The following is an 18542-nucleotide window of genomic DNA, read 5'->3' on the forward strand; positions in this document are numbered from 1 at the left end:
TAGGTTATTTTTTAAAATATTGCTGTAGATCATTCATAAATGTATGAGATACATGGAATCAAAAAGTGTGGTGTGGACCACACCACGCCTACAAAATGCCACTGTGGGTGTGGACTGCTCTAATCCACACAATTTGTCCACAATTCAGAACAACTATGAACTGTGGTGTGGTGTGGATTGGTCCCTGCCACAATTTCTCATCCACACTATAGAACACCCCCTAAATCATTTTTGACCATTTCTTCAGTTGGTGAGCTATTCTTAACGCTGAAATTGGATGTAATCATACTAGCACTAATGCATCGGATCCCACCATAACTCAAAAGTTAAGAGTGATTGGATATGAGTACTCTGAACTAAAACATGCTTGGACATGAATGGCATTATAGGAAATCATCTTGTTGCACTCCCAATTGTAAGGGATTCAACACAAATGGTGAGCATTTCCCCTTATTTTTACGGTCACTACTGATATTTATTACAGATTGTGAAGAAAAGTTTGCACGAATTTTCCAATGTGAATATAGGTAGTGGAGGATAGGAGTGTCAACGTTATTCAAAAGATCTGATTTTGAATTCTAGATTTGATATAATCGAATCGAATTCTGATATGGCCTAATTCAATTCGATAAATATCCAAACTTGACTAGTTATTTAAGTTTTATATATAATATATATAATGTTAATATATTCTATATAATTTATATACCTAATAATTAAATTATATAAATAATTTATATATTTATCTACTTTATATAAAAAATATGTGTTTTATATATTTATTAATTACTTAAAATAATTAATCAATTGAATTTGAAAGGAATACTCAAATATTTAATAAAATTTGAATTCGAACATTGATTTTCAATGTCTATTGGATATCAAATCAAATTTGGATATTCCAATTGGATTTGAAATTTATCTGTTGGCACCCCAGACTCAAGGAGGATTTATACCTCCCACCCAAATTCTCCCACCATATAGTCAAGATAGTAGTTACAATTTTCTAGTTCTACGTTTTGTTTGCTTAAAAGACCAAAAAAAAAAAAATTTGAGCACCACAGTTGAAAGAAATTCCAAAGTGGGAATGCAATTGATTATTTTATGAAACTAGTAAGTATGTGCGAAGTAATAATGTATCCAAAATTTTCTATAAAGATGTATTTTTTTTTAACTTCTTTTATTATTAGTCAGTTGTAGATTGTAAAATCCAAATCTAATTATATAAACACCTCATTCAAATATGTGATAATCGGGTCGAGTTGGGACACTTCAAGTATGATTGATAAACCTATCTGCTTGGCTAAATTCTTCTTTTTGTAATGTTTTATCTTTTTGGTATATCTTTTTTATTCATTTATTAAAGAAATTTAAGATTTAAATAAAAGAAAATTAAATGAAGTGAAAAACAGTAGTTCAATCTACAATTTAAACCTCACAATTAAATAAGAACTAAACTCAAAAAATGAGTATTTTAGTTAAAAGAAAGTTCCACAATCTTATTCATATTTTTATTAGTAGTGTAAATATAGAATTACAAATGTGTTCAATTTTTCTATAATTTTTGTATTTCTATGTATAAAAATAATTATGATATGTCACACTTATCTTTTGTTTAATATGATAATTATATAGTATTATACATCTACATGAATGATTTTTTGCAAATTTATGTATTTTTTCATTTTTGTATATTTATATTTTATTAATTTTTATTATTTATTTATGACATTAAATGTTAACACATTTGACCCAAAAGTTGAACTATTGATCTTTGTCAAATAGTAAAATAGTTTTGATGAGGGGTAATTTGGCATGTCCTGTTAACATGTCACGTGGAGCGACTTGTCAATTAGGAGACATCTCAGCATTTCCAGACATTTCAGCAGGCCAAGTCACCTTGGTCACCTCGGGCCAATTGGCCAAGACCGAGGTCCCGAGGATTAAATAGACAAATATGGTCATTCTTTTTTGTACAGCTAAGCTAATCATTGGACACATAGGACCTTTTATTAATATAATTATATTTTACCTTTTCTCAAAAAAAAATTATTGTGAGATCTGAATGCTAAGGTCTAAACATAAATTACGTCCATTTTATATATATAGATTGCTTATATCCTGAAAGGCTAAATAATAAAAGTAATAAATAAAGGGCTTGTTCTATGTTTGTACATGTTGATGAGCCAGTTAATAAAGTAACATATTTCAATATGTTTTTTATTTTTTTTATCATTCATTGCTCAATAGAATCTGAATACAATGAATGCCCAAGAAAGCCAGGAGCCCTCTCCCATGAATGCCCAAGGAAAGAGCTGGAGAAGCTAACAAATGAGTGATAGAATTGGAGGATTAAGAACAAAACTGAATAGAACATGGTTTTTAAAACCGGATCGGACCGGATGGTTGGATCCGAAAACCGGTAACCATTCAGCCCCGGGTTCGGTTATACTGTGAATGATTATTTAGTAATAATTGTTGAAAAAGTCAAAAAGCTGTTGAGCCGGGTGGTTGAACTGCTAAACTATTCGACCCGAGCAGCAGTTCGCGGGTAGGCGAAATTTATTTTTGTCCGATTTTAAAAAATAAAATCCATTCATATCCCACGATTCTCCCTTACGAGTTAGGGTTAGAACAAAAGTTCATTTTTCTTCCAACTTCTAACCCTTCCAAGTTCCAACCTTCCTTCTCATTCGACGGCGCGACCGAAGACCTGCAATAGCCATGATCGACGTCTAACTGACGACCTACGGCAACACAACCAACGTCGACCAACGGTGAATCACGACGACCGGCGACTGTTGTCCAGATTTCCTTCTTCAAAAGGGCTTCATCTACGGTGGTGAGCAACAAGGAGTAGCGACGGATTTCCTTCTTGTAATCAACAGCAACAAGAGCAATGGCAGCCAACAATTTTGCAGTGGCGGATTTCCTTCCTCTTGTAATCAACAGCAACAAGGAGCAATATGGAGTAGTGGCGGTCGACAATTTTGCAGCGACAGCGTGCGCTTTTACATAAGTTCTCTCAAAACTATTGCTTTTGTTTTCGAAGGAACACATCTACTCTACTTCACGAGCAGCGAGAACAGTGTCGCTACTCCTCCTCCCCTTTCCATCTCTCCATTTGTTTTATTTGATTCTTGTTCTCAATCTCATTCTCCCTCATACTCTTGCTTTTATTTTATTAATTTAGTCATTTTATTATTTTTTTAACTTTCTCATCTTTAGAACAGAGAGGACAATTTTGTACTTTTATTATTTTCTATTTGTTACTTTTGTATTTAGATAATTTTATTTTATTTTTATATTTTCCTATATTTCTGTTTTTATTTAATTTTATGCTATTTTTTATTATTTCAAAATATATTATTATTTTAATTTATTTATGACATCACGGGTCGAACCATTTGATCCGGACGATTGAACCGCTTAATCGGAAACTGGTCCCCTGACCAGTTCTGTTTCCGATTCATTTTTAAGAACCTTGGAATAGAGCAATGGGGAATGCGAAAAAAGATGTCTCTATATAGTCAACGATTACTTGAGGAATCTTCTAGCGATAATTTCTTATCACCTTCTAACAAAGAATAAATGAAAACTTTCTTATCACCTTCCATAATTAAATGGTGGAGCAAGAGCCTCAGCTAGTAATGGCGAGTCTGCATGGATGTTGGAAGCTCACTCGTGATGGTCTCAAAAGAACACAACCCGCACCAGCAACATAGCCATTGAATACCCCATCAAAATTCATTTTCATGAAACCCTGTGGTGGTGCAGCCCAACGAAGAGCAACCGATGGCAATGGGGAGGAGTAGTAGTGCAGATTCCTGATAGTAGAAGAGATTTCCTCCCCAAGGCTGTGTTTAGAAATTATGCAAATAAGTGTGAATAAAAATATATAGAGTGTAAAAAGGTTCGTATAAGTTATAAAGTTGGGTTACTTCTTACTAAACAGACTTTTAGTTGTAATGGATCAAAGACGAATTCTAATAAAACATATGCTTTTTTTTATCAAAAGCTCACTGGAATACAAATTTACTTCGTTTTTATTAATATACTTTTACATCTTATTATCAATGTAAATATGCATTAGAAAATGTGTTTTCTGTCATTTGTCAATACATAAATGTAATATTGTCAAATACAAGCAAAAGTAAACTAAAATACAAATTTACCCCAAACTGGGATTTACACTCCATTTGCATCGTTTCCAAACACAGCAACCTAAGAGGCCGAAAGAGATCTGGGAGTTGAGCTTGATGGAGCCAACAACATAAACAGGGTCAAAAAGATTTCCAGAGAAGATAAATATGCATCTAGGCTTCCAGATATTCCAAAGAAATAAAGCACAAACCGAGAACAATGAAATATGGTGAGGCTGGAAGGGATTGTCCATCTCAACCCAATATGATAGCCACTGATGCAAATTCCAATCCTGATGATGACATGAAATGAGACCAACAGGCCAAACTAATGCTGCATATATAATGGCAGTGAAAGAGTAAATGCATATATAATGGCAGTGAAAGAGTTGCACAAAGTGTCAACTCTTGCATGTTTCCTTTGAAGGTCAATCTGAATGTGGGGGGGAATGAATTTGAATCTCCAAAAGGCTCTTTAACTAACATTACCAAATGCCAATTGATGGCCGGAAGATTGAGGACCATCACGTTATAAGAGTTTACAAGCCACCATCGACCCAGATACTCGGACTGTTCAGCCCGAGAACTGTCTAAGCAATCGATTCTGTTTTACATTAAACCTGGTCTCTGACCAAAAATCATTGAATCAGTCAATGATCCTTTAATTCAGGTGGTCGAATTGTCGATCCATCAACCCGTTCAATGGTTTTTAACATTTTTTAAATTTTTTATCAGAATTGACTATCTGTTTGAACCAAACGATCAAACCATCAACCCAAAAACCAGTGGCCATAATAATTCCATTTATAGATCATTTATAGGATGAAATGTGAACCTCAGGTCCACAAATGTTTTATTTTCTCCATTGTATTTCATTTCGTTTATTTTTGAAGCAATTACAGGAGACAACTATGGAAGATGGCATGCATCATGGATGGAATTCCATTTACATTTGATGGCTATTGTGATGATGATTGAACTTTGAAATTTTGATTCAGCGAATGAATGGGCCATGCCATTTGCACCAAATTGTCGAGTGGCTTAAAATTCAAATTGTGGGTCTTTTCTTATTTGGAAGCGAGTAATTTTCTTCCCACTCTTCTCAATGGCTCAACGCTTTAATTAAGGCTGTGTTTGGTTTGAAGGAAAAGGTATATAGTTTGTACAGGTTTTCCACTCTTTTCAATGGCTCATCCCAAGAAAATTTAATGTTAACTTTGTATAGGTTTCCCCACCTTTTCCTTAAAACCAAACACAACCTCAGTTTTGGCAAAACCAATGCTTTTGAAGCAGAAAAATGTAATAATGTTTCTTAGTTCACATGTGCATGCGAGAGTACATCCCAAGTCTCTACTACGATCAGCAGGAGACCTTACCAACCAGCTAGTTGGCACCTTACCAGTAGTGGCAGTCTTTAAAGTTTAGGGTAAAAGACTCAAACCACCCTTGAGATTCATACAAAATACTAAGAGCTCCCCTCTCTTTTCAAAATAGACTAAGATCTCCCTTATAAGTGATGTCATTGGACATAAACCTCCCCTATATAAGAAATCCATTAAGATCTAGTTGTATTAGAGGTGGCAATAAGCCCAACTTTTCACGAGCTGCTCAAGCTTGGCTTGTGAAAAGCTCAGCTCGGCTCGGTTTCAACCAAGCTCGAGTCTACTAGAACTCGACTTGTGAAGTTCGCAAACCGACTTGAATATATATAATATATAATAATATATAATAAAATTATAAAAAATAATATATATATATATAATAAAAATATTATAATTCTTAATTTTTAAATATCAAATAAAAAATAATTTTATATATAATTTTTTATTTTTATAAAATATTTTTTTTCAAAATCAAGCTCGAAACGAGCCAAGCTTGAGCACAAGGTTCTGGCTCGAACTGAGCTCAAGCTCGAGCTTGGTAATATTCGGCTTGACTCGAATCCACCCCTAATTGTATGTTACTTCATATGCCGTTAAATATTTTGAAAAATCCAATATTACCCCTAATTTCAATGGACAAAGACCTCCCCTCACAAATGATGTTTTAGTTAGCGTTTGCCATTCTTCTGAATTGGTGTTTGTAGACTCGTAGTATTGCCAATGCAAGAGACAATGGAAAACAAATAAAGAAAATAAGAAAAATAGAATATAGACAAACTCAGTTAAAGCCAAAAGTAAACATATCAAAACTCCATTAAATTGATATTTAGTTGAATATTGTAGATTACACAATCATTACAAACAATGGAAAACTATTAAAATCCAACATCCACTCGTTCTCCCGAGAGTAAAAATATTCAGATAGAACAGAGATGATTTAGAACTCGGTAATTATCTCCAAAACCCTTTAAAACCGATCCAGTGATTGAATCGGTCAGGGGTCTGGTTATCAGGTCGAACGGTCCAACCGTTTAAACCAAACACTTGGCCCGTTCTGACAAAGAAATAAAAAAAATTAAAAAAAAAACGGTCAAAACCGTTCAAATGATTCAAACAGTTAACCACTCGGCCGGTTCAATAGTTCTCTGACCAAAATCAATGGTTTTGGAGGAAATCCGGTTTTTGAGAAAAATAGAACCGATCGGGTAACCGGTTCCCGGTTTTTCCGGTCCAACCATCTGGTCCACTCCGGTTTTGAAAACCATACCCTTTACATTCTAAACTCGGTAGAAAATCCACAAAGAAAGCTCAAAAGCATGATTTTTTTTATATACTTTTGGAGTAATCGACCTTTAGAAAGAAGGCAAACAATGATAAATAATCAAGGTACCCAATCCTTTCTAGCGGAGCTTAAAATCGCTCATTCGAGTTGAGCTCCAAATCTCACTTTCTTTGGTCTGAATTTGACTGAAGCAATGGAAGGAAGAGGTAATGGCGATACCTCTATAGGGTCTCATTGAACGTGGAGAAACAGATGAGAGTTGATGGAAATGTTGCTAGAACAAAGCAATCGTTTTTTACAACCTGGAACTTTGCTTTCAAGCTAACAATGTAAAATGCTCAACGACCAGATCGTTCTTCTGTCAACATGTGACGGCAATATATTGATGAGACTCCTGATATTGAAACAGCGAACACATCAAAACGAACAGTAAATAAATAGCTTGTCTGTGTTCGTAAGATTCCCATTCCGTTTGCTGGGAAGATACATGTAGAAATAGAGAGTACGGTTGAACAATAAGCTTTCAAAAATTCAGAACAGGGATTTAGTATCGAGGCTGCTAATTCAGTAATTTGATGCAAGAAATTTCTGTGGAAACATTTGGAGCACCGGCAAAACCAGAGAAGATTAACATTTATCCTTGAGCAAGTCTGTTTGTGTTTTGATTGCTAGGATTAGTTCACGCACAGATCTTCTGAAGGAAGATTAATCCTCTTGAGGTGATCCAGTGGAAACCAAAAGACAAACCCCAAAAGAGACAAATAAATAAATAAGGGATCATAACAATATTGAACATTATTGTGATATAAAGGGCAGTTAATGCACAATAAGAGAAAAACAGGTTATCTTGAGGTAACATGAGAGAAGGGAGATATATACAAGGGCATATTAGACGTTTCAACTGCGTCATGTATAACAGCTAATGCAACTTAAAAAGGGAGGTTTTAGTATTTAGTGTGAATATCAGGGGAGGTTTAAAGTCTTTTACCCTAAAGTTTAAACACCTCTACAACTATAATTCATCGATAAAATTTTGGGCGAATGGTGTGGAAGTTGACTTTACATGTATAACCTTATCTATGATGTGGCCCACAGTTCTTGGGATGACAGTTTTGTGGCTATTTATTGGATCTTTCAAGAGCATAATTTGGATCACCAGGTTACTTCATTACAGTGAATGAAGAAACATATGTGCACTGAAATATTCATGGGTCTCAATCATTGGAAAGGAGAATACAGGCTTCTCTGTACTCCCTGGCTGGTGGCTGCATTATTGATTACAATATACCAGTTACAAGACATAATCAATGAAAGCGATCCATCATGCAATGCAAATTCGACCTAGCATTCCATTTACAAACATTTTCAGAACTCAGCACTTTCAGAGCAACAATCTCTACATTCAAACTTCAAAACCAAGAAAAAATCCCCAAGACCAATGCACCTCTACATCTACACGTAATTATAGTTTCAAAGGCATTCAGATGTTGAGACTTGAGTGCAAAACAACAGGCCATAAAGCTACCAATTTGAAGTGTCGAACCTGTTATCATTTCAATGTTAATAAGATCAAAATTTTAATTGCATACAACACCAGAATTGCATAAACAAATGAAATCCTGAGAAGAAACCATCCTAGAGAACACAGTGAAAAGCAGATGGACAGATAAATTGCAAAAATAGCAGCTATCATTAATTGCATAAAGGGTATAAATTTTTTTGGTAGTAAATAAGGGAATTATGATATCCCCTGATACTAAAGGGACAATAAGGCCATGTTTGGTTTGAAGGAAAAGGTAGGGAAAGGAAAGGTAAGGAAATCTATACAAGGTTTGTAAAGGTTTTCCCACCTTTCCTTTCTTTTCTCTACTTTTTCCTTCAAACCAAACATAGCCTAAGGGAAAAGGAAATTAGAAACCCTCTCAAATACCAACGCTCAATTTCACAGACAGGTAATACATAATGGGTCATTTGGCTTCTCTTGACAACTATTTCAACCATGTCAAGAGCTCATATAGTCAACCAAAACATTTCTTCAAGTAGGGGCTCTCTGGATTGTCCAGATGTGAAACCCTCAGTCGGCATCAGCTCCATATTTGTCTTTTTATCAAATTATGCATTTTTTATTAATACAACTTATAAGAATTTTTTAAAGCTTTGATTTTCAATCTGAAGTTGGGGAATGTCCATGGAGCATGATTGCATGAGCAAAGGAGAACACATGAAGCTCTGTCTACTGCACTTGTCTAAGTCCTGCGTTATTTAATGTCCTCTATAAATAACTCATCTAGCATCTAAAAGCTTTTTTTATGATAAAATAAAATTTATTAAAAGGAAAAAGAAAATTACAATGAAGGTGGCCCAAAGTCACCTGCGAGAAAAAGAAAATAAAGAAAAATAAATAACATTACTCCCAATCACAACTCCAACCAAGAAACCCATGTAAACAAAAGAAACAATCACAACACACACTCTCCAAACCAAGAGATATTGCTAAATTTCATCCAAACTCATACAAAAATTCAAAAACCAAAATACTCTATGCAGATTTCCACTTCCAACCAACAAACTCAAATGAAACATTACTAATCCATCCAAAAACAGAAAAATCAAACCCCACAAAGAAACCCAAAATCCCGTTAAGAGAAAAGTACAGCCAATCAACTGAACCATAAAGATGCTTGGCACCAATGCTTATCTTCTCCGATCTTAAATAAGAACCTCTCTACCTCTTCTTGCAACTCTCTTTGTTTTCTTCACTTTCTTCATTGAACTTTAACGAACCTTGTCTAGAATCTATGTCAGCACAAAGTCTAGTGACATTTGGTCTTAGCATAACGTTTATGCCATGCACAGAATAAAGAAGGTATCACATAGGGATGCAACTGGAGAATGAACCAAGGAGCAACCCAAGACAAAACTTAAGAAGCAAGAACTCAATGACCAATCATAACTTGATCTAACCTGAGTTGAGTGTGACCTAAACTCGTACTTTTATATATCAGAAACCTCAGTTAATAAGATCACAGAACAAAGACCAACTAAATAAATACTAATGCTATTGAAAAAGATTCCATATTCCATTCCAGAGTCTTTTTAAACACCCAAAGAACACAAAAGAAATGAATAGAAGATACTATTAAATGGAAGAACAGACCTGTCCACTTATTTGAGACGTGAACCATTGAACCGGTGGAAACTGGAGAAAGTCTTGAAAGCATGAATTTTATTTGCAATAAAAAATTTTAACCATGCTCCAGATTAAAAAATTTAAAGGAGTGAGGCTGAATTACATACCAAAACCCAAAGACTCATCCTATTTGAATATCACAAAATACAACAAGAGATGAGTGAAGCCTACACAACTAAAGCAGTAGAAGCAGCAACCTCTCCATTCTTCATAGAGTAAAACAGATCAAGAACATCAGCATGGCTTCGGATGTAGCCTGGGCACTTGGCAAGAAAATTGTGTGCCTCATTATGCCTTCCAGCCCTGAAAAACGCTTCAAAAACATGGATAAACACAGATGTAGATGGGAACCTCTTCGTTGTCATTGCTTTTAAAAATGTAATGGCATCATCCCCTGTCCCTGATTTGGAGATATAGCTGATATAAGGGTCCAAGAATGGCGGAAAGCCATTGTTCTTCATCAACCCCAGAAGACTCAAAGCTTCTTTAAGACTCCCTCGTTCCAATAAAATTTTAATTAAGATTTTGTAGGTAGTATGCAAAGGCCGTAGCTGCTTTCCACTAACCATCTCAGATAGCAACTTGGATGCATCCTCTGCTCTGCTGTTGTCACATAACCCTTTAACTAATACTTCAAAAACATAACCAGGACCTGCAATACCCTTCTTTTCCACCATCTTTTGGAAACAAGAAGATGCCTTGTCTACATCACCAACTGCACAGTACCCATGGATTAAAGATGACCACGCTTCAAAAGTTGGATTTTTTCCGGATGCTTCAAACTCATCCATGATTTCATAAGCCTCATCCAATCTCCGAGAACTACTAAGCCTGTAGATGATTTTACTTTCCACAGCATCACTAACTACAAATCCACTATTCTCCATGATTTTTAAGATTTTCCTGCATTCACCCAATCTATCAACACTGGTCAAAGACTTGACAACTCCATCAAAGATAGACTTAGTCAAAACATTCCCACCCTCTGTAAAAATCTTGAGAACTCTAGAAAACAGATCCATATCTAGATCTTTACTCACCAAGATTTTATGAAGAAGAAAGGTACAGTCATGAACTGGAGGCTTATATGCGCCAGCCATTGCCACTTCATACAAATCAACAGCTTCCTTAATCAGCTTTCTCTTATAAAAGCGCCCCAAAACCTTAAAATACGTTTCCATCTCCAGTTCATATCCAGAGTCCCTCATTTTATCGAGGACAGCCCAGAATCTATCAATGCAATCTTCCCGTCCCAAAACCTTAATCATAGCATTGTAAGTCTGTTGGTTGTGTTTAAAATATGGACCTTCTTCCAGCCACCAAAAGAACATCAATGCTTTCATCGGATACGGGCTAAGATTTTCCAGTACCATAGCAACTAAATCACTAGAAAAACTAACATCCAAATCTCGCAATCTCTTTTCAACATCTTCATTCCACGCTTCTTCTCTAATAATAATGTTGCAAACCCGAGAACACACCTTCTCCACTGGCGCAGACTTAGATGTGAGCACCTCCTTCAACTTATCTAGATTTCCTGTCATTTCTTCCTTCTCAAAATTCTGCGAAACCTCAGTATACGTGCTCTTAGAAATACCATACCCTTTCTTCTTCATAATCTCAACCAAAGCCCAAAATTCTTTGACGCAATCTTTCTTACCCAATATCCGCAACATCAAATTATAAATCTTCGAACTGAGCTTCTCATTTTCAGTCTCTGAAACCCAATCAAAAAACCTACGAGCAATCTCCGGGCTCCCATCGAGATTCTGCAAGACCGACAAGACCAGATCGTGGTTTATGGATATATTATTTGACTCTAGTTCATCCTTGATCTTATCAGAACTGCAGTCCTTGGAAAATATCTGGGCGACCAGAATGTGGTCAGAGTCCTTCTGCTCCAAAGCCGGTTGAGACGAAAGCCTACTACTTGTAATGTTTCTTGATTCCAAATAAAAGGCAAGTGGAGAAACATTTTGATGAGAATATCCAGAGAAATAACGAGCTATTTGAGGATTGAGCTTCCTAACCCGGGAACACTGAGTCTCGACCGTCGAGCTACGGACTAGGGAACGAGAGAAACTACGGAGGAGCAATCGCGATTGATTTTTCATGTTCTTGCTCGGGAAAGCCTGTGGGGAGAAGTTAGGGCTCTTCCTTTCTTCTTTGTGTTTAAACTTCAAACTTTGAAGCGAAGATTGCTTGCTTTGTATAAATTAGGGTTTAAAGGGTTTTTCCTTCTTTTCATTTTAGGTAGGAGTTTTAAAAGGGGTTTTGCCCCGTTATCAGTCATCACACGCGTCAAGGATTAAGCCCCACCACGTGGCCGTTTGCTCCCACAATTAGGGTGATGTTTGGCATGAATGATAGTTTCTTAAAAATCATTTTATTACAGTACAAAGGAATGGTGTTTAAATTTCTGTTTGGTTGGGCCAATTTTGTGCCTCTTCGTTGCTCTAAAGTCTAACATTTGAAAGTGTAATAATTATATTAAGAGGAATATTGGTATCGGTAAATTTTGTTATGAGTTCTGAAAATTATCAAATATCCATTTTGACATCATATATTAGAGTTTTTTTTTTTATTTTTTTGGGGTATCATTAGAAAACAAAAAAATTGTATGATTGCACCTTAAGAAGTAATAGGTAAGAGGAAAGGAACAATCATTTTTCTCTTTTCTCTTAAAATTAAAAAATTCCTCTTAAAACATAAGAGTTAAGATGAAACGAACACGTTAATGATTTTTGGGAAATTGACCAAAAATCAACTATTGAAATCAGCATTTTTTAAAGATCACATTTTTTTGGTGATTTCTTGATTTTTAGCTTTTTTGGATTTTTTGAAGATGACATAGCATTGAATAATAATTCTAATACAAAATAATCAACTTTTGAGAACCAGCACCAAGCAACTCACAAAATGATACCAAATAACAAAATTTATCGATTTTTGAAAAATTGGCAAGAAAGAATCACGTCAATGCCAAATATCACCACAACACTATTGGTGGATGAGTTCATTTGTAGTCATAAACTCGCCGATTTGGCTCTCAATCAAGCCGAAGGCCTACTTATCAAAATAAATATACTCGCCGATTTGGCTCTCAATCAAACCGATTTGTTTTTTATAAGAAAATAATATCGATATTTTTATTTAAAACCTTCTTTCACTTTATTGTTAATGTCCAAAACTTCTTAGTCTCTCCTTTCTTTTACTATTTTCACTATTTCACCATTGAATTCTTTATGTAAAAGGGGAAGTAAGGTAATGGTAAGGGTCTATCTAATAGGTGATGAATGACTTGAGAAAAAGGGAAATGATTGTAGAAAGCTTTAATAGAGGTTAAAAGAGGGCCAAAGGCTGCAAACTCATGCATGGATGCCATCTCTCATCCAAATCTGTTTTTTCTTATCACTTAGCTTATTTGTAACAAACTCCTATATATACTCAAACTCTAAGGGACATTCTTTTTTTGGATTTAGAGAGGGGAGAAAGTTGGTACATGAGGTTTTGGTTCCCATTGATAAAAAATCTCATATTTTTTTTTCAGCTTTTTGTGGGGATCAGAGAAAATTTATTTTTCTGGGTATCACTTATTCATGAAAGTGATATCCATCTCCTAGGTGGACAAATAACTTTCCCACATAGGGGAAAATTGTCACCACTTGAATAGGACAAAAATGCCCCTTTTAATAATGGATTTTTATGACTAAAATGGTCATTACTTTATTTATCTGAGAAATAAAAGCACATGGATAAATGCGCTTACCTGAGTAAGTTTTTACCCAGATAATTGCATTTACCCGAATAATTAACTTACCAAAAAATGAACGGGGCCTATGTGTATTTATTCAAAGGCATAACCTCAACTGAACATAACTTCCCCTTTCAATTCATCATTCCAATTGTATCTTCTGGCCAAAAAGCTCTTTGAAGTTCACAACCTTCCAAGTGATTTTTAACACTCAATTAGGATCAGAATTGTGAATTCTGTTTTTTCTTTATGAAGTCCAAGAAACATTTTGGAATTTGATTTGAATTTGCATTTATTTGGATTATTATTGTATCTTTTGAGATTTTTGAGGATTGAAAGTCTAGAAGCTACCGAATATGACAATTACTAAGATTATGCAGTACAAAAGAAGAAGGAAATTGGTATTCAATCGGTATATTGAAAATGCAGGTGCTAGAGAAATTGTTTGACTATAATAGGATGACACAACAATATTTGTTTCTATGATTTTTTTTTCAGGTTGTTTTTTCCCAACTTCTATTTAGGAACAAAATGTTGTTTGAGTAGAGATTTTAAAGTCTTTAGGTGCATGTTTGATGCCAAACCATTGTAAAAGGATTTAAGACACTCTTTGTTATCATTATTAGTTCCTAAACACTCAAAGCTTTCCCACTATTGGTTAAAGCAATGGAGAGACAAGGAAGATAAAAAAAGAGGAATTGTCATTGGGTTTTATTTTGAAAATGTGAAGAACAATGAAGTTCAAAATCAATTGTAAAAAGGGTAGCTTTGCAATTAAGAAAATATATACAAATAATGTGACATTATATAAACAGATTGTAACAGTGCACTAGCCGTAGGGGAGGATTTTGTAAATTGTCAAAAAAAAAAAATAGAGGTGCTTTTTGAGAGATTTTTCAAACCGTAGGATAAGTTTGAGTTCATTTTCTAAAATGCAGGACATCTTTGCTAAACTGTTGTTGGAGCTAGTGGTGGGTCCAGTCATATGTCGTGGCATGTGATTTAGTGCACCTTAGCTCATATCTCTTAGTATAAGCCGATAAGGACATTTTTCCTTTTTATTCTGTCTCTTGCCACTTTTCTCTCAAATTATGATTGAATCATTGCATAGTTTAAAATGTTTTATAGCAGAAGTCAAGAATTTGGTTCTCAAGAATCCCTCACACCTCAGTGATCTGGCTGCTCCCAACGGGAGGTGATTTGACTTCTAGACGGATGGTGGACTGAACCTGCAAGGATATCAGAAAACCCATGGATGTTAACTCGGCGACATCACTCCGATGCTTAAGTTAGTAGGTTAGTAGTGAGTTGAAATTGCTTTTGAAAGTAGAGAGCTTGAAAGCAGGAAAATCACACATACCATGGGCCTCCGGGTGTAGAGCCTTTATATAGTGGAGTCCTCGCAGGTTTTGCGGAGCGGTTCCAAGATCCTCGTCACGATAAGATCCGTTTCCGCGTTAATGGGGGATAATAGATAGGACTTATCAATCCCGCTCGAACCGGGCAGGGAGGAGATAAGGCTTATTGTTACGAGGTGTTGCTGACCTCAATGTGGTTGGGTAATGTCCTGACACTGAGTGGTTTGGACTACTGATGCTGGCTGCTATGAACGGAGGGGCCTCGCCTGGAGTCTACGGCCAGAACCCCGAACCGGTTCCCTGCAAGTGAACCTTCATGATGCAGGGGCCAAGGTGAAGTAGCTTTGGCGGGCTGAGTGTCTCCCGACATGTTCACGTTCTGTGAAGCGGGAGGAGTAACTTGCCTTTCCCTCCTGCCACAGGACGAGAGCTGGCTCCCAAGGGGATGCTAAATCTGGGAAGTCTCTCCCCGGCGAGGAGGGCGAGTGTTCTGACGATGGGACTTACTCTGTTGTGCTGCCGGATGCCGAGGTGGAATCGACTGTTGATTCTGCTGCAACGGTGGGAACTGCTACTGGTATAAATGCTGTAAAACCTGTTACTGGTAGTGCTGAAATTGTTGGACCTGTTGCATTTGGGTTTGAATAGCCCGCACGCAGTGTACCAGGTCATCAAGTTGATGGTGTCCGACTCTAGGAGGAACCGCAAATGGTTCAACAAAAGTTTCACCCACTACAAGAGGGAGTGGGGCATTCACTGGAACAATTGCTTGAGGCACGGTCAGCGTCGGGACCCCAACCGCAGAAAGCGGTATGGTGAACTAACCGGTGCACACGGTCAGGATCTAAGGTTGCCCCTGGAGACATTCATCTCATTATTTTGTCCAGCATTGCGGGAGGATGCCATGGATTCTAAGTTTGTGATTCTTGGTGAAAAGAGGCTTGTCATAGCACTTCCCACAGACGACGCCAATTGATGTAGCGCGATCTGGCTACTCCTAGTTAGAGGTGATCTGGCTTCTAGACGGATGACGGACTGAACCTGCAAGGATATCAGAGAACCCGGGGATGGTAACCCGGCGAGGTTGCTCCGATGCTTAAGTTAGTAAGCTAGTAGCGAACTGTAATTGCTTTTGAAAGTAGAGAGCTTGAGAGTAGGAAAATCACGCATACCATGGGCCTCCGAGTGTAGATCCTTTATATAGTGGAGTCCTCGCGGGTTTCGTGGAGCGGTTCCGGGATCCTTGTCATGGTGAGATCCGTTTTCGCGTTAATGGGGGATAACAGATAGGGCTTATCAATCCCACTTGAACCGGGTGGGGTGGAGATAAGGCTTACCATTACAAGGTGTGATCCCACGGGGCTCAGAATCTGATGGCGAGATCTTCGGGGTTGCCATGTAGTGGTCTGTCAGTATTACCCGAGCTAGTGCTCTTTAGATCCGACCTGGGGTGAACGCTGAAGTGCCTTGAGACCGAGGTGGTTTTGATGCGACCTTACACCAAGGTGAACTCGTCCTGAGGTGGTTGGACTATCCGAACTCGATCTGTTGCGGACTTGGCACATCAAGCTCTGCCATCTTACTAGTTAGGTTGTGTCCACGTTTTTCCTACCCCACAACTCCAAGTTGATAGTTTTTTAGCTTTATTCTTTCTTTCCCTTCCTTTCTTTTGTTGTATTTTAATATGCTCTTAGTGGTGTCTATTCTTCTTAGTGGTAGTAACTATGACTTGGATAATCCTTAAGCGTTGTTGTTTTTCTTCCTCATATAACAACATCTCCCCTCTCAATAACTCTAGATATATTTTTATCAAAATGAAAGAAAAATTAAAGAGAAAATGAGGGGAAAATAATGTTAAAAAGATGAGAGAGAAATTAAAGTTGAGTAGTTCTCTTTAATACTACCAAGGCTTTCTTGGATTGATAGAGCCTTTATTTTAATGGTTAATGGTTATGATGGGAAATGATGGTGTAAGAGTCACCACAAAAATGATCAAGGCCCCAAGTGGGTGATAACTCTTGAGAGATTTGGGGACACAAAAGATATTAACAATATTCAAAATGCAATAATTTTTTTACATCTATCAAAAAAATGGCAAAGTGAAGAACAATGGTCTGATACAAACGAGATTGTGGGGTGGGTGGGGGAGGGGTATCAATCCCATACAAATCCAAGACAAGGGTGGAAAAAATAGGAAACCACCTTAAGTGAACGCCAACTTAAAATGAAGAACAAGCTAAAAGTCACAAATTATTTTGACTATAGAAATAACAACCTCTTCGGGGGATGGTCTGTATAAAGATAGTAACATGATAGGCTTGTCTAGGCTAAGAAAGACAACCCCTAGTATGAACAAAATCCTAAATGGAAAGGAAGCATTAGCAAAGAAATTCAGCCTTATGCCAAACCTTTGGAAAATTTGCAAAAATTGATCTATTAAGGAGGGGCTATTTTGCTAAAAGAAGCAATGATAAGAAAAGGCTAGATAGTAGACTTGTGTGGTGATCACTTATCTACAAGAAACACATTAAAGAAAATCATCATGTACGAAGAAGGATCTTAAACCAAACACTTGGAGAACTCAGGCTAACTTAACTCCTCAGCTTCAAATTCCAAGAATTAAAAAATGAGAAATGAAAGCATAAATGATAATAATAAAGATCTTGAGGAGAAAGACATCATTGACAACTCTCCAAAGCAAATAATGACTAGTTTAAACTAAGGAACAACTCTTGCATTAACCTAGTATGATAAGATGGTCAAAGATACTAAGTCATTTAAAAACCCATCCTATCATAACTATAAAGCTAAGAAAAAGTCTAGAACGAATGGAAGCTTTATATCACAATCTAACTCTTCAGAGACCAAGTCGTGTGGCACTCTTGGCTCCTAGAAAGAATAAGGTAAATACCCCAATGGACTTAGCTTCCTTAAGCTAAGTGATTAGGACCCAAAGTTGGCTAAGGAAAGATAATAACTGATAAGAGAACAAAGGAACAAAGGAAAGGAAAGGTGTAAAGCAAGCCAACAAGGAGAGAACTCTTTAGGAAGGTGAAGGCTACTTGAACTCAAAGCTTTATGATGATACCAATGGGGGGAGGTCACTCCTATTTATAGGGCTCTCCACCTCCTTTGGGGGTGCAATCATGAATTCATGACCCTCCATTTTACGACCTCCTTGTGTGGACCGTTGGATAGAACCTCTTCACTACAATCACATATTTCCACATCCTTATTACAAAATCCACTGGAAAGGCCCTTAGGGAGGGAAAAGATTAGGCAATTCATTACATTCTCCCCTACTTAAGGTGGTGGTGTCCTTCTTAATGTCCCTTGCAAGTATTGTTGTATTTAATCCTTGAATTGCCATAAAGTATTGGCATGCTCCCATCTAACCTCACTGTCAGGAAAATGCTTCCACTTTACCAAGTATT

The 18542-nt window shown here is 36.7% G+C and overlaps 1 protein-coding gene across 1 annotated transcript; it reads right to left on the reverse strand.

Moving 5' to 3' along the window:
- Positions 1 to 10006: 10006 nt before the first annotated feature.
- LOC148875000 (small ribosomal subunit protein mS81 (rPPR8)-like) lies at positions 10007 to 12229 on the reverse strand. Its single transcript, XM_088968377.1, has one exon. It carries the CDS (start codon positions 12108 to 12110, stop codon positions 10164 to 10166), a length of 1947 nt encoding a protein of 648 aa, XP_088824503.1. The 5' UTR covers positions 12111 to 12229; the 3' UTR covers positions 10007 to 10163.
- Between the last annotated feature and the right edge of the window lie 6313 nt (positions 12230 to 18542).

This window comes from Nelumbo lutea, chromosome 1 (assembly GCF_056320005.1).
Source record: "Nelumbo lutea isolate HS-2025 chromosome 1, American lotus-T2T, whole genome shotgun sequence".
Taxonomy (NCBI): Eukaryota; Viridiplantae; Streptophyta; class Magnoliopsida; order Proteales; family Nelumbonaceae; genus Nelumbo; species Nelumbo lutea.